Source organism: Mobula hypostoma, chromosome 6 (genome assembly GCF_963921235.1).
Source record: "Mobula hypostoma chromosome 6, sMobHyp1.1, whole genome shotgun sequence".
Taxonomy (NCBI): Eukaryota; Metazoa; Chordata; class Chondrichthyes; order Myliobatiformes; family Myliobatidae; genus Mobula; species Mobula hypostoma.
The window spans coordinates 1,044,320-1,062,069 of record NC_086102.1 but is presented as its reverse complement, the minus strand read 5'-3'; the positions used below and the strand labels follow the sequence as shown (position 1 = coordinate 1,062,069).

The window sequence follows — 17,750 nt, the reverse complement described above, 5'->3', positions numbered from 1 at the left end:
AAGTCTTGATCAATTCGTTGCTTCAACTGCTCTGCCTTTGAATTAATATATTCATCTGCTTCTGTCACTAAGTAGTTTTGAGGTCATCTCTCCGTTTTGTCAGTGGACTACTGACTTTTTTGTTGGACCATAGAACAGTACATCACAAGAACAGACCTTTCGGCCCAAATGTTGTGCTGAAACAAAATGCCTGACTAAACTAATCTCTTCTGCCTACATATTCTTAAATTTTCCTTACATTCACGTGCCTATCGAAGCATCTATTGAAAGTCTCTGACGTATCTGTCTTTACCACCACCTGAGGCAGCACATTCCAGGCACCCCGCGCTTCCTGTGTAAAAACAACTTGCCCTTGCGTCTCCTTTGAAATTACACCTTCAATGCATGCCCGTTGGTATTAGACATTTCAACCCTGGGACAAAGATGCTGTCTGTCTATTCTATCTCTGCCTCTCATAATCTTATAAACCTCTATCAGATCTCCCCTCAGCCTCCACCACTGCAGAGAAAACAATCCAAGTTTATCCAACCTCTCGTTATAGCACATGCCCTCTAATCGAGGTAATACCGTGCCGCTTCTCTGCCTATATCTGTAACTGATCTATATCCCGCTGTATTCTTTGCCAGTATTCTACACTATCCACAACACCAATCTTCATATCATCTGCAAACTTACTAGCCCATCCATCTACATTTAACTTCTGTGATGGCTGTTTAAATGCTCAACACCCAGGAAGGACCTCATATTTCCCCTTCTCATGTGTTGTTAAACTTGTTGGGTTTTTACTGAACTGGTAGTACAGGTTCTAATGATGTGCATTTGTGCACATCCAGTTTGTTTTCTGAGGTATTCGTAGTGAAAAGACCATGGATATTCTCAAACGTTAGAAGTGCAACTTTTGATTCTGAAGAGCAGTTTCATTGTATACGTACCGAGAAACCACATTTAGTGTTGTCCTGCTTGCGACTGAGAGTTGGTGTGCTGATGAATTAGGGTTCTGTAGGATAGATGTCATGTAGATTTCCTGGGCATAGAACATACAACAGTACACCGTTTCCAAACTGATTCCTTCTGCCTACACGTGGTACATTTTTTTCCATATCCTGCCTGTTCATATACCTGTCTAAATGCCTGTTAAGCAGCTCCCCACACCTACCATTCTGTGTAAATCTACCTCATAATTTTATATTACCCGTTAGCCTCTGATGCTCCAGGATAAAGAATCCATGTAGGCTCATGCACTACAATCCAGGCAACATCACAGTGAACCTCCTCTTTGCCCAGTTTAAAGCTCCTCAATATCAAACATCTGTTAAAGCAGTAGCAGGTTCCTCCCTCAGATCTGTTATACCCTCAGTATTCTGGATCAGGTCATGTCATGCCCTGGAGACTTATCCATCTTGATGTTTTTCAAGACACCCAAAAGCACCTCAATAATGTAACATGCCCCTCCCTAATTTCCATGTGCTTTTCCTTGTGGATGATTGTATTCTCTGTAAGATTATTATCTTCAGGGGTAATTCCATTGTGAAGTAGGTGGATGTTGAAGTCGCACATTGTCACTAGATTGTGACATTCTTGGGTGTCTTGGGCTTTCCTCTGGCTTTCAGGCAATGCTGTGCGCCACAGCTCATGTCAACACTTTGTTTTCCAACCTTTTAGTCTTGCATAATCTGATGCGGGTGTTGAATGGTTCCATTTGGTGATCCATGAAGCCTTCAGCTGTTACCATCATACAAGAAGTGGTTTACATTCACTTCCTGTTATCATTAATTACCCTCATTGAATGCTGATACGTTTTATGAGAGACTGGTCCAAAGGGTGATAGCTGTGCAGGGCTGAATTGTACCACATGAATTGAGACATACTGCATGAAGTTACTGCGAGGGACATGGTTATTTCTTTGGAAGGATCTGGAGATATTACTGATGGAAAACCTGAGTCCTACCTGGACTCCCCACTAAACCTTTATATTTTTGCAACAACTGCTTTCATATAAAGAATATTAATTCATTTTGTTTTTTTTTCCTGTTTTCATTTTATTTTGCTTTGCCCTTTCTCAAGTTTATAAACACCAGAAAGCTTGGGATTTGAATCACTGATTTCCATGTCGTGTCTGACATACAGTGGGCATATGCCTGTTTGGCAACTACCCCATCAGAATGCATGGACATTACCCCTCCCACCACATTACTGGAGTCGTAGGGTGTCTGTTGTTACCCATCGCACTACATTCACTGATCAAACAGCTGGAGTGGGGGGGAGTTCTGTTTTTGCTATCTTAATTCACTGTTACTGATTAACTATTGACTTGCCTTTTTTTTCCAGACAGCGGTTTTAAGAAGAGTACTAATTAATGTATGTTCTCATTCTGGGACGCTGCTGCTTTACAATGACTGGGTTCAGGGCTGCATCAGCTGGATAAGGGAATACGGTTAGATTGGTGATGTGTGTGATTTACAAAGTTGCTCTTTACTGCAGGCAGAATACATTCCAAATTTGTCATTCCAATCAGTAGCATGTCCCTGTATCCACTTTTCTGTACTCATGTCATCTCTCCACAGATTCTGCCAATTATAATGTCTTTTCCTTTTTTGGCCTTTCAGCTTTTTTTTGCATGTAAGCCCCAGACCAACAGTGAGTCTGATTATAGCTTGTCAAGTTGTTGGCTCTGAAATAACTGCAGCAGTTGCTGATCTATCAATGATGACTTTTCAGGCCACAGTGTACTTTAGTTTTGATCTATTAAGTTGGAACTGAAATTTTTGTCCTGGTTACATGTTTCTAGAATCTTGCCCTTGTGCTTTGAAAGGATTTTACAGGAATGACACTTCAGAGCAAACACAACACTGAACGATCGACTGTATCTCACCTTTATAACCTCTGATAACACTGAACTATTGACTGTATCTCACCTTTACAACTCCTGATAACACTGAACTATCGACTGTATCTCACCTTTACAACTCCTGATAACACTGAACTATCACCTGTATCTCACCTTTACAACTCCTAATAACACTGAACTATCGACTGTATCTCACCTTTACAACTCCTGATGATTTATTCTGTAGCTGTGTTGGTTTTATTTTTTTCATTACTTGTTCTTTTCAGCGCACAGGCAGAGATGCTGCCCTATTAACAGCTGTGCCCTTTTAATTAGAAAGCTCAAATTATGCCTTTGGATTCTGAATGCCAATCAATTACCATTCTTTCCAAAGATCCCTAAATTCCCTTGAACAGGGTGGGTTACTGGGCTATTACAGAGGGCAGTAAATGACATGACGTGACCATAAGATCAGAAGTTTTTGGCCCATTGTGTCTACTTGACCAAATATGGTTCTAGACTCGAGCAGAGCAGGCTGGGCAAGAGATGATATCCTTTCTGCCCAGAAGAGCATCGGTGAACCAGTTAGTGGTTTTATGAGAATCTGGTAGTTTTATCATCAACAACACTAATGGCCATGAACTGACACAGTGATCAAATAACTAGACTTGTATCCAGAGGTCGGCAATATGGATTTGGCTGATAGGGTATAAAAGCAGGGAGGCTGTAGTACAGTGCCGTTCTATTTGTCACTAAAGGAGCTGCAGCTGGGGCTGAGACTTTTCTCAGGATGTTGCCTAAAATGGAATATTTCAGTTATGAGAAGGGACTGACTAGAGTTAGAGCAGCTTCGTGGTTGAGTCCTCTAAAGGATCACCTATTCTGAATTGGGTGTTGTGCAATGAACTGGAACTGATTAGAGAGCTTAAGGTAAAGGAGACGGTGATCATAATATGATAGAATTCACCCTGCAATTTGAGAGGAAAATGTTAAAGTGAGATGTATCGGTACTACAGTGGAGTATAGGGAACTACAAAGACATGAGAGAGGAGTTGGCCATAATTGATTGGAATGGAACACTAGCAGGGATGATGGCAGAGGGGCAATGGCTGGACTTTCTGGGAGCAATTCGGAAGACAGGATAGATACATCCCAAAGAAGAAAGGATGACAAGGAAAGTCAAAGCCAACATAAAAGCCAGAGAGAGGGCATATAATAGAACAAAAATTCGTGGGAATTTAGAGGATTGGGAAGCTTTTAAAAACCAACAGAAGGCAACTAAAAAAAAAAGCCATAACGAAGGAAATGGTGGAATACAAAGATAAACTAGCTAATAATATCAAAGAGGTTATCAACAGTTTCTTCAAATGCATAAAGTGTAAAAGAGAGGTGAGAGTGGATATCAGACTGCTGGAGAGGTAGTATTGGAGGGCAAGGAAATGGTGGACACATTGAATAAGTATTTTGCATCAGTCTTCACTATGGAAGACACAAGCAGTATGGTGGAAGTTCGAGAGTGTCAGGAGTCAGAACTGTGTGAAGCTACCATTACTAGGAAGAAGGTTCTTAGGAAAATGAAAGATCTAAGGGTAAATAATTCACCTGGACCAGATGGTGTACACATCAGGGTTCTGAAAGAGATGGCTGAAGAGATAGTGGAGACTTTAGGTTCTGCCATGGTTCCGGAGGACAGGAAAATTGCAAATGTTACTCCATTCTTCAAGAAAAGAGAGAGGCAGAAGAAAGGAAATTAAAAGGCCAGTTAGTCTGGCCTCAGTGATTGGTTGTTAAGGATGTGGTTTAGGGGTATTTGGAAGCACATGATGGAATACACTGAAATCGCCATGGTTTCCTTAAGGGAAAATCTTGCCTGACCAATCTGATGGAATTCTTTGAAGAAATAACGAGCAGGATAAACAAAGGAGAATTGGTGGATTTTGTGTATTTGGATTTTCTTAAGGCCTTTGACAAGTTGCCACACATTAGGCTGTCCATGGTATTACATGGACGTTACTAGCATGGATAGAGCATTAGCTGATTGGCAGGAGGCAAAGAGTGAGAATATAGGGAGACTTTTATGATTGGTTGCCAGTGACTAGTGGTGTTCCACAGAGGTCGGTGTGAGACCACTTTTTAACGTTATATGTCAGTGATTTGGATAACGATATTAACGGCTTTGTGAACAAGTTTGCGGCTAATACAAAGATAGATGGCAGAGGAGGTAGTGTTTAAACTAATGTGGTAGGGGGATGGAAACCAGTATGATAAAGCTGAGGATGAGCCAGTAGGTTTACAAGTAGATGGTGTAATATGAATGTAGGAAAGGACAAGCCAGTGAGGGAAATGGATGTGTCATGATCAAATGACGGAGCAGACTCGATGAGCCAAATGGTCTAATTCTCCTTTAGCTTATAGACTTATGGATGGGACCTGTGGGGGATCCTTAGAGTTATCAGGGATATGGAGTAAATAATGTAATTTACCTCACTGCAGAGACCTGCAACTAGAGAGCATCAGTTTGGGGTAGGAAGACAGAGGTCTAACAAGGAGGCTTTTATTTTCCAGACTGGTTGAAAGGTGAAACACAGCTGAGGTGACCTGAGTGGTCAAGAGCACTTGAATAGCCAGGGCAGAGAAGACTTGTAAAATGGGATTAGCATAGACCAACAACCCAGTTGATGGATGGCATGGACATGGTGGAGTGAAGGTTGTGTTTCTGTGCTGTATCTTTTGACCTGTGTGATGTGAGTTTGAATCCCACCTCAACTATGGAATCAATAGTTGGTACGAGTGTGCTCAATAGTTATCTAAAACGAATCAAGGTCGTTATCGTCTTACACAATCTGTGTCTCTACCTCGTCTGGCTGTATGTGACTACACCACTGTTCATTTTTAACTGTCCTTTGATGACGCAGAAAGCCACTCTGTTCTGAAAGGAGAATAAATGTAATTTTCCTGCTAATTCCAAAGCCCACAAACAAGTAATGACAAAACTACCCAATGCCCCCTAGCGATTTGTAGAATCTTTGATTGTACACCATATCATATTAGTCTAACATCAAGAGCCATATTATTTTGGCATTGGTAATGAGAATTACTGGAATCCACTTCTGAACCTCTGCCTCTATGCATTTTGTCTGCATTTTCATCTTGATGCTGCTCATAAAATGTTGCTTTTCTAAATGTGTGTTTCTGTGCCCAGGACTTCTGTATGGGAGACATATGTGGAAATGCTTGATTATTGAAGTCAATGCTTAAAGATACGCCAAATTATATTTTAGCCAAGTAGAAAGATGCGCTTGAACTGTTTCAGATGGGATGCACACTTAAAAATTTCTTATCAATTCTGATTATGGGGACTTAATTGAATGGCTTGTAAATTCTACAGAAATTATCCATTTAAAACGCAGCTTCTACTGCTGGGGGAATTATGAATTTTCATATTTTTGTGCTAATTTTTGTCACTTATGTACAAGGGAATCATCATCTAGATATAATTACAGTGGATTCTGGTTAATCGGGACACATTGGGACCAATACATTTTGACCCAATTAAGCGCCTGCCCCAATTAGCCAAAGTTTCATGGAAATAGTTAAAAAGGTATAAAAAAGGACAAACTACCATTTAACTGAGTAACAAATTACATATTTAAATAAAATACAGAACAAATTAGAACACCGCCAATACTACTACAGTACTATAAAACTGTATTAGTTTTTAATAGTTATTGATGGAGGAATTCATCCAGTGTATGCTGCTGTATTCTTTTGACTGTAAATGAACAAAATTATCGCAGTCTCCTAGTGCAATTAATTGGCTGTCTTTGTAGTTCCTAACTTTTGAAGTAGTGAAATTGTTTCATTTTCACTCCCCTTCATTTCTGACGTCTCCAAGCTTAAAGAAGTCACTGCTTTTTAAATACAAACACACACAACTGATGCTATTTGAAGACTTCTTTTCTGAGCGCAGTGCTTTGTATAACGGTCACACAAATGCAAGCGACTGCAGCTAGTGAGAAACTGTTGGGCAACAGACTCCGGTCCCAAATAAGTGGCTGCCTCAATTAGATGATGGCCTAATTAACTGAAATCCACTGCAGCTACAAGGATATTTCCAAATGTCATCATTTTTGGCACTGTTAGCTAAAGCCATGGTTGAAGAATGGTATAGTTTGCCGTTAATGTGGAAGTTATGTTTGGGATTGGTGGAGTTTTAAACTGGAGGTGTACAAGTTCAGGAAGCCTTTTAAAAGTTCTGAAGTATCTTAGGAAACTGGTCCATGTTAGATCTTTAACCTCTGGTGTACAATGATGTAGCCATGCACATAGGATGGAGATGTTGATGATGGAAAATGATACACACAGCGCTAGAATAACCACACGGAGTTGGTGAGTTGGAGTTGCGATGAAAAAGAGATTTATTCAAACTTCGCAGCCTGCTTTAAAGCCTTCCCGTTCCCACCCTCCCTGGGCTGGACTACTGTGAGGAATGCATATTCCCAGACCCTTTCCGCGCACGGGATTTTCCCCCTGCTGGTGAAGATGGCCTGGCACCCTTTTTGGGGCCGGCCCTCTGCCTGCGCGCGCTGTTGTGAGCCGGCTCGTGTGTGCCAGAAAGTAGGTCGCCACAATCAGCACCTGATGATGGGACAATGTGATGATTTGTTGGAGTCTTGTGGGGAAAATTTTGGCCAGGGTTAAGGTTGTGATCCTTGTCCCATCAGTCTTTCTAGAAGGTGGGTTGTTCTGTCGATGTGGGCAAGGATGAAAGTAGAAATTGGGTAGCCATGGCAGCCGTACTCTCTGCAAAATACTGACCTTGTGCATTCTGTCCCTGGAGAATAAGATGTTTCTATTTAAACTGAACATCACGATTTCCAGGTCCATTTTCAGATGAGACTGGATCCTGTAGGATCCTCAATCTGAAATGCAACAGGCTGCAAGGAAAGAGGAGCAGTCAGCTTCCCTGTACAGTAAATTGTATAATAATTGGAAAACGGAGCCCATCTCCCTCACCTCCCTTCAATACATACATACATACACACACTCGTGCCACACCCTCAAGGTTTTGAAAGCATGGTCCTTCTGATGGCAGGTTGAGTAGTTTGGGAAGATTGATATTAATTGACAGAACAACTTTTGCAATGTACGTATAGACACTGCCTGTCCAACCTGCACATTTTCCGTTATGGGTTGTAGAAAGATTGATGTCATTCCTTTCACTGCTGCTTCTGTTTATACATTTAGAGCTGATTTCAGTTCAGATGTTTTTGATTTTTGTTCCATTGCTTGCAAGGCTAGCACAACGTGGTCATTCAAGGGAGCACAATGCTTATGCAAACCGGCTATTTTCAATTCATTGAAAGGTTTCTGACCGCCTCCCTGACTCTTGCTGCACCTTTTTCTCTCTACTGCCCTATTGCATTGAGCTGTGTGCTGGGTAGCAGCCTCATGAATGTAGCGTTGTTTGTGATCATGTCAGAGTTCTCTCCACACCGCAGTCCTCACCATTATGTGCAGAAGCCAATGGGATTTCCTTTTTTTCTTCTGCAGACCATCTTGATTCAAAACATCTACCGTAATCCCCAAAATAGTGCGCAGACGGCAGACGGCTCACACTGTAAGTCCCGCCATCGGAGATCTGGGGGTTTGGCCGTTTTGTAGAGCAGTAGTTATTGGTCTCACTAAACTGAGACCAGTTAAAACAAAGGTGAAGAGTAGCCATTAAGCTGGTGATGATCCAGGGCTTGATGTTCCATTCCCAACCAGCACAAATATTGAAGTCTCCCTGTCTGTGTAAGTTGTTACCATCTTTATGGCACCTGTAAGTCCTGTTCCAAGTCTCCAGAGTTGGGAAAACTGAAAAAGATCAATTTGACATTAATGAAATGTCTCAGAAAACATCAACCCCTGGCTAGTGATTGCTAAAAGGCAGTGGCATCTAGGCACCAGTGTGGTGCACGAGATGGTTCAATAATATGAACACACAAGGTAAGTAGAGACTTTTCAGTATCATGCTTTGCTGAGATATGCCAACAACTCAAGACCAGTATTTTGATTCCGCATAACCTCAATTCTCCTCAAATTTGTGGGGATCTCATGGTATAAAATTACAAGTAGGACATTTGTTACTGTATTGACTGAACATGAGGCCCTATGCCCAGTGCAAGAGTCTGCCATGTTAACGTGGTCCTGTGGCTACACTTCCTGACCTGTTTAAAAATGAAATGCATTAGAAAGGTAAATGGTTTTGTAGATGCTGCACACTATAAAGTGTTGGGCAAATTTACCATTCTTTCAGATATGAGTTAGTGGTCCTGCTGCTGTTATATCATGATATCTCCATATCTTCACAGCTTTGTCAGACAAGTTCTGATGAAAAGGAAGACTCATCACTGAAGGGATTAACATTTTCTTTTCAGCTCCCCATGCTGTCTACCCTCAAGTCAAAGGGTGTGAAATAGGTTTTAAGTTGAATTTTTTTAGAGATGTGGTGTCAAAACTTGTTACGTTTTGTATTTCAGACCATTGCGCTCTTGAACTTATACCGTAACCCTCAAAACTGTACCCAGACAGCAGACGGTTTCCACTGTAAGTTAACAAACGCCTTTGCAGGTTGTCGAGTTGTATTTACAGTCAGGAGGATGTGTGTTTTGTCATCCTATTCAGTACTTGTAATAATATAGTTTGAGAAAAGTTTAGTATGTGTGAACTTACAACTTTCTCAACCCGCTGGGTGAGAGTAAAGATGATGTGGGGGAGGAGGGTGTATTTTGTCGGCAAAGACTGGAGCAGGAGACTCAAGACATGGAAGAGCAATTTATGACTAGTTCAAAACCCTTCCAGGTTGTGGGCTTATGTTTTGACTAAACTTGATCCAGGGGCTAGAACGTTGCACCAGATATCTTCGGGTTGTGGTGCTGTCTGAGCCTTGGACCAGGGGTCACAACAGAGCATTCAACGCAGAAGTGGTCCAGTTACTCGCCTGAAAGCTTTCTGTACTTTGGCTTACTATTGGTAGGGAGCAGGAAGCTTGATTGCTGTGATGAGTCAGAAATTCTTTATTTGAATTGAAGAGGTTTTGGAGGGAGGGCAACATAGAGATTGGGTAGGGGCTTCAACAACCATAGACTTCTAAATAATTAGTAATAAAGATGAGAAGTTCTCTCTCCTGCTCACTGCAGTCTGAAATACTAATAAACTATAATTTTTTTAATATGTACAGTTAAAGGCAGATAGTAGAGATGAGAATCCCTTCAAAGTATATAGTATGTTTTATGAAACATATTTCAATGATATTCTGCAATTTAACAGATGTACCACATATCAGCATAGCAGTACAGATTTTGATGTTTTCCCAAAGCCACGGTCTGCTTTCATAATGAAAATGGGAAACTGAACAGAAGTGTTTCAGATTTTCATGTTAAGTGCAACTCAGCTGTTTAATGTAGCACTGAACGTTCAGGGAAGGTGAGATCCTCAACAGAGTGGAAAACTCAAAGGTTAAATATCAGGCCCTCTGTGTTTGACTGTCAGTTGTGCTTTATATGTTCACTTTGTTGGTGTTCCACAGTAAGATTGGGAGACCATTGCTTCCATGAGTAATACGATAGCAGAATAACTTGCTCTTTAGAATATTGGTGAATTTTACACCCAGTCTTGCTGGCTTCCAGTTTGCCAGATATTCTTCATAGGGTCTTGATGTGGCAATGTCAAGTTCACAGAGCTGGAGGGATTGGCTCTTGTATACGTGGAAGAATGAGGTAATTGTCTGTTACTACTGGGCAAGCTCAGGGATGAGCTGAATGAATTGGGCCTTGTTCATGCATGCAAATGTTGGTTTATGTGATTATGCACAGGTTCATTGGGGTTCGGACTTGGTACGTCTGTAGCTGTAAATGCATCTCAGGATCCCGGTACATACCAAAATATCTAATTATCTATTCTGGCATGGGATTAAGGCCCCATTCACAGTGTAATTAGTGCAGTAGTTCAGCTGCTCTGTCTGAACAGTTGGTCACATAGCAGCTGTTGATGGGTCTGATGTTGGGAATCCATCTCCTCCTCAATAGCTAATTACTTATGGGCTGTTTCTCATTGAATGAATTTCTGATCCTTGGGTTTCTAGTCAGAGCAGTAGCTGGTATATGGTGCAAGTGCTTCAGTGAGTTAACAATCTGCTCCATGAATTTTCTTTATGAAGCAAGAGATTGTTGGTGAAAGGGAAACTCAGATTAGAGTTGCCATTTTCTAGGATGGCATTTCCCAATAGATTACATGTCCGACCAGAGCTGGTGCTGGACACAAACAGAACTGGTCTGATCTTGCCTCCTGTCCACGTGGAGTGTCAACTCATGATTGCAGGCAGGATGTGATGATAACCAATTAATACAGAAGCTGCAGTGTCCTCGATTGACTGAGTCCATTTCAGTTTGATGTGACTTGTACTAATTGGGTGGGTGATGTCCCATTGCATCAAGAAGATGCATATTATAACACAAACTGGTCTTGTGTGGTAGGCTTTTATTGTGTGTTTCCATTGTCTTTTTGCTACTTTGATGTAAGTTTTAAAATTTAGAAACCTTGGTGTATTTATGCCATTACCTGCCCCCCACTCTGACGTTTGCAATAGGAGGCTGGAGAGTCTTGAGCAGTCGTCAACACATGCTCATGTGTACATGGCCGTAACTGAGATGTCTTCATTTGGGCACTTGTTCTCATTACTACATTTGAGAACAGAAGACAGTGTGTGGCTGTCATGAAACAGCAGGTTGTTACAGACCTGTAGAATTGGTTAACGTGGGATCATAGGGATAAGGCAATGCAGGAGAGCATTCAGCGTCTAATTCACACCAGCTGAAAAAGTGCAACACACCCTGATCTCACTTTCCATCATTTGGTTTATATGCACATAGTTATAACACTAAAGTTGAATATATAAATATTTTCCTAATGAGTTGAGGGCTTTTATTTTTGCTACCTTTTCAGGTGTTTCTGGACTCCTGTCATTCTCAATAAAGAAGATGGTTCCCAAACTTTGGTTTAGTTTATCTAGCAATTGGGATAAATTCTGTATCCCTTGTCCATTGGCCTAGCCAGTTGATGGTACAGTGGCATCCACACCGAACTTCGAGACAAGTGGTCTTGGCCTCGAATACTGCTGGCTCCTTGCACACTTTCCATCTGTGTTAGATTGAGCTTGAGCTAGCAACTTGGCCTTGTAAAAACGGACAAGTGCTAAAGAAACGGCAGGGTTTCCACCTGATGCGGAGAGGAACCACAATGTCCATGTGCCTGCTTTTCTGACCATTCCATTTTGGCTGAGATAGTTTGATTCTCCTTCTCAGACAAATGAGACAACTGACCACACTACCTAAACACAAAATACTCTGCAGATGCTGGGGTCAAAGCAACACTCACAACATGCTGGAGGAACTCAGGTCGGGCAGCATCCGTGGAAACGATCAGTCGACATATCGGGCCAGAACCCTTGGTCAGGATTGAAGAGGGAAGGGGCAGAGGCCCTATAAAGAAGGTGGGGGGAGGGTGGGAAGGAGAAGGCTGGTAGGTTCCAGGTGAAAAACCAGTAAGGGGAAAGATAAAGGGGTGGGGGAGAGGAAGCAGGGAGGGGATAGGTAGGAAAGGTGAAGAAGGAATCGGGGAAAACACAATGGGTAGTAGAAGGAGGCAGAACCACGAGGGAGGTGATAGGCAGCTGGGGGAGGGGGCAGAGTGAAATAGGGTTGGGGGAGGGAATTACTGGAAGTTGGAGAATTCTATGTTCATACCAAGGGGCTGTAGACTACCTATACGGTATATGAGGATCTCCCGGTTGCCACCCACTTCAACACTGCTTCCCATTCCCATTTGGATATTTCTATACATGGCCTCCTCTACTGCCATGATGAGGCTAAACTCAGGTTGGAGGAGCAACACCTCATATACCGTCTAGGTAGTCTCCAGCCCCTTGGTATGAACATAGAATTCTCCAACTTCCGGTAATTCCCTCCCCCTCCCTTCCTCTATCCCTATGTCACTCTGCCCCCTCCCCCAGCTGCCTACCACCTCCCTCTTGGTTCTGCCTCCTTCTGCTACCCATTGCGTTGTCCCTTATTCCTTCTTCACCTTTCCTGCCTATCACCTCCCTGCTTCCCCTCCCCCACCCCTTTATCTTTCCCCTTACTGGTTTTTCACCTGGAACCTACCAGCCTTTTCCTTCCCACCCTTTCCCCACCTTTTTAGGGCCCCTGCCCCCTCCCTCTTCAGTCCTGACGAAGGGTTCCAGCCGGAAACGTTGACTGATCGTTTCCACGGATGCTGCCCGACCTGCTGAGTTCCTCCAGCGTGTTGTGAGTGACCACACTACCCCATGTATATCAGCCAAATTTCTCAACAACCTCATACATTTCTGTACCTTCTCTGATGCAGTTTTCTTGCTGTATATTAATGCCAAGTCAGCTGTCACTATGGTGAAATGGCTGGTGTTTCACAATTTACATAACCTCCCTTTTGCGCTTGCTCTCAACAAAGAAAGGGAAAGCACAAAGCCGGTAGACCATTTGCTCCCCCTTGACTGCTTCTTCATCCCTTAATATTCAAAATATACTTGGTGTACTCAGCCTCCACCACTGAATTAGAGAATTCTGAATTCCTGACTGAAGACATTTCTTCTCATGACCATGTTGAACATTTGATTCCTTATTTTAGATGTGTATCTTAAGCCAAAAATGTTATGACATCAATCCTGATGAACCGTCTAAGAATTTTGTATGCCCCATGGGGTAACTTCAGGCTCAATTTAGACCCGGGGTTCCCAAACTTTTTAATGTTTTGGACCCCACCGTTAACCAAGGGGTTCTGGCCTCCTAGGTTGGGAACCGCTGGTTTAGAGCCAGTGTTAATCTTTCCACAAAGGAGAATTCAATCTGATGGACGATTATCATACTCACAAATCCTATTCTTGTATAACATTCCAGATGATGTTACGTAATCAGATTAAGACATGGAACACTATAGCACAGGGGAGTCCCTTTGGCCCAAATGCTGTGCCAACCCTTTAACGTACTCTAAGATCAATCTAACCCTTCTCCCTGTTCCATTTCGGCTTGAGATAATTTTATGCCCTCAATTGATGCTGCTTTCAGACATATACCACAGCTGACCACACAATCTCAAGGTTCTTCTTTTATCTCCATTGTTTTGTGTGGAACTACATATCCTGGTGGACGTTTCCGCAGCCATTCACCTTGCCTGTCTCCTTGAAGTTTCTCTGTTCTTTTCACAAATTTTCCTCTTGAGGCATGAGGGTTTTTGCCACCACCACCATTCTTTTGGGCAGGTAGGGGCGGCAGAAGAATGGAAATTATAGGCCAGTCAACCTCACTTCTGTGGTTCGGAAGATGCTGGAGCCCATTATTAAGGAGAGGTTTCTGGGTACCTGGAAGTGTATGATAAAATAGGCCAAAGTCAGCATAGCTTTCTCAAGGGGAAACCTTGCCTGACAAATCTGATGGAACTCCGAGAAAATAACAGGCAGTATAGACAAAGGAGTGTCAGTTGATGTTGCTTACTTAGATTTTCAGAAGGCTTTTAACAAGGTACCACACATGTGGCTACTTGACAAAATAAGAACCCATGGAATTACAGGAAAGATGCTAGCATGGTTAGGATATTGGCTAACTAGCAGAAGGCAAAGAGTGGGCATAAAGGAAGCCTTTTCTGGTTGGCTGCTGGTGACTAGTGGTGTTCCACAAGGATTTGTGGGGCCATTTCTTTTTACATTACGTGTCAGTGATTTGGATGAACGAATTGATGGCTTTGTTGCAAAGTTTGTGGACAATATGAAGATAGGTGAGGGGCAGGTAGTGTTGAGGAAGCAGGGAGTATGCAGAAGGACTTAGATTGTGAGAATGGGCAAAGATGTGGCAGAATATAGTGTAGGGAAGTGTATAGTCTTGCCCTTGGTAGCATGAATAAAGGTGTAGACTATTTTCTAAATGGGGAGAAAATTTAAAAATCAGGGGTGCAAAAGGACTTGGGAGTACTTGTGCAGGATTCCCTAAAGCAGGGGTAGGCAACCTTAAGCACAAAATGATTTTCAAGTATGCGTTATTCATTAATTTGAGGCAAAACATAACTAGATGTACTTAAATGGATAATTCCCATATTTCAAGTTTTTTTGTGGCATTTATCTGGCCCACCATCCGCTCATTAATACGCGATCCGGCCCACAGAGGCAAAAAGGTTGCTGACCCCTGCCCTAAAGGTTAACTTGCAGGTTGAGTTGGTGGTAAGGAAGGCAAATATAATGTTAGCATTCATTATGAGAGGACTAGACTATAACAGCAAGAACGTAATGCTGAGGCTTTATAAGGTATTTGTGTGACCACACTAGGAGTATTGTGAGTCGTTTTGGGTTTGTTATTTAAGAAGTGCTGGCATGAGAGAGGGTCCAGAGGGGGTTTACAAGAATGATTCTGAAAGTGATAAAGGGTTAATGTATGAGGAGCATTTGATGGCTCTGGGCCTGATCTTGCTAGAGTTTAAAAGAATAGTGGGTGATCTCATTGAAACCCATCAAATATTGAAAGGCCTAGATGGAGTGGATGGGGAGAGGATGTTTCCTATAGTGGGTGAATCCAGGACCAGAGGGCACCTCAGAATAGATGAATGTCCATTTAGAACAGAGATGAGGAAGAATTTCTTTTAGCTAGACTGAGCAAGAGGGCTGGTGAATCTGTGGAATTCAACAGCATGGACAGCTGTTGTGGAGGCCAAGTCACTGAGTATATTTAAAGCTGAGGTTGATAGGTTCTTGATTAGTAAGGCCGTCAAAGGTTACGGGGAGAAGGCAGGAGAATGAGGTTGAGAGGGTTAATAAATCAGCCATGATGGAATGATGGAGCAGACTTGATGGGCTGAGTAGCCTGCGTCTCATGTGGGGCATAGATTGTAGAAGGTTTTCTCCATGGCAGGGGTGTCTAAGACTAGAAGGTATAGTTTTAACGTGGGTAGTACAAAATTTAGAGGGATCTTGATTACGGTTGTTTCACACAGAGTGTGGCTGTAGTCTGGAATACACTGCTTCAGGCTATGCACTTAACTGGCCCATTGAACAGTCGGGGCATCCGAGATTACAGACCAAGTGCTGGTAAATGAGATTAGTATAGTTTGGGTCCCTAATGTGTTAGCGTGCACATATGAGTGGGAGGGTCTATGTGACACTGGCCATTCAGTCATTATCTTTTGGTACTTGCTACTGTATCACTGTTATTTCATTTTGCTATTTTCCCATAATCTCTACTCTGTGGAGCAGGGTCAAGCCACGTAAATATTCCTTAGGTATGCTCTCCCTAACTCCCCTTTAACTGGACTAATTTTATGCAGTAGTAGGTGTTCTTTCCAGCCCTCAATAGGTCATTACGAAAGGAGCAGGAGAAACCCAAGTTCAAATTTAATTGTCAGTCACCCATACCATGAATACAGCTAAACAAAAACACCCATTTCAGTCTTTTCAGTTCTTCAGTAAAATCTGTTATCCCAGTTTTTTTCTCAGACATTAGTTGATCTTGGACTTCTACTCAGTCTGATCATTTCTGACCATCTTGGTGGTAATTGTCAAACTTTCCACACGGCATATTGCCCTTTAGTTCCAGATTCCAGCCTGTGAAATCTTGGCACCTCCCACAGAATCATAGAGAAGTACAGCATGGAAATAGTATTTTTGGCCCATTTAGTCCATGCTGTAACCATTTAAACTCCCATTGACCTACACTGAGACCATAGCCCTTCAAACTTTGCTTAAGTGTTGAAATCGAGCTTGTATTCACCACTTGTGCTGGCAGCTTATTCCACACTCTCACGGCCCTTTGAGTGAAGTTGTTTTCCCTTATGTTCCTCTTAAACTTCTCACATTGTGTCCTCTTGGAATATAAAGGTATCAGTGATTTTCAGACTAAGACACTATCGTTCAATCCTACGTATTCTTTGGAATCAGTTCACTGAGTTAAAACTACTGCTTCCAAAGCAAGAGTAATGTTGGGTACAGAGTACAGACAAAATGTGTTCTCTGGGCCTATTCCCATTCAAGTTCTCCAGGATTTTAGAAAACTTTCCTTGTATTTATATTCCAGTCCTTTTGCACAAATATACAAATGTATTACCTTAATAACTAATTACCATAAGACCGTAAGATATAGTAGCAGAATTAGGCCATTTGGCCCATCGAATCTACTCCGCCATTTCATTGTGGCTGATCGAATTTTCTCAGCCCCATCTCTGCCTTCTCCGCATATCCCTTCATCCACTGACTGATCAAGAATCTATCAACCTCTGCCTTAAATATACATAAAGACTTGGCCTCCACAGCTGCCTGTGGCAAAGAATTCCATAGATTCACCACTTCTCTGTCTGAACAAATTCCTCCTCATCTCCATTCTATAAGGATGTCCCTCTATTCTGAGGCTGTGTCCTCTGGTCTTAGACTCTCCCACCATAGGAAACATCCCCTCCACATTCAGTCTATCAAGGCCTTTCACCATTCGATAGGTTTCAGTGAGGTTCCCCATCATTTTTCTGAATTGCAGTGAATGCAGACCTACAAAATACAGAGCCATCGAATGCTCTTCATGTGACAAGCCATTCAATCCTGAAGTCGTTTTCATGAACCTCCTTTGAACCTTCTCCAGTTTCAGCACATCCTTTCTAAGATGAGGGACCCAAACTGCTCACAATACTCCAAGTGAGGCCTCACCAGTGCTTTCTAAATCTCAACATTACATCCTTGCTTTTATATTCTTTCCTTAATTTATATTACTTTCCTTAATAATTAATTATTTGCTCAATGTGCATGTTAACTTCCTCCATTTCATAAATCTACACATCTGGAGGGAAGGAGGGCATGGCATTGTTGGCTTTTGGTCCC

The 17,750-nt window shown here is 42.2% G+C and overlaps 1 protein-coding gene across 4 annotated transcripts in view; it reads left to right on the top strand.

Annotated features, from left to right (window-relative positions):
* Positions 1 to 17,750, top strand: part of u2af1 (U2 small nuclear RNA auxiliary factor 1) — an 84,449-nt gene that overhangs the window by 26,837 nt on the left and 39,862 nt on the right. For 2 of the 4 annotated variants that reach the window (XM_063050200.1, XM_063050198.1), the window contains exon 3: positions 9,352 to 9,418. In XM_063050200.1, coding sequence (XP_062906270.1) covers positions 9,352 to 9,418 — 67 coding nt within the window. Of the gene's footprint in view, positions 1 to 8,380; positions 8,448 to 9,351; positions 9,419 to 17,750 lie in introns of all 4 variants that reach the window. The other 2 variants (XM_063050201.1, XM_063050199.1) reach the window with 1 other exon arrangement.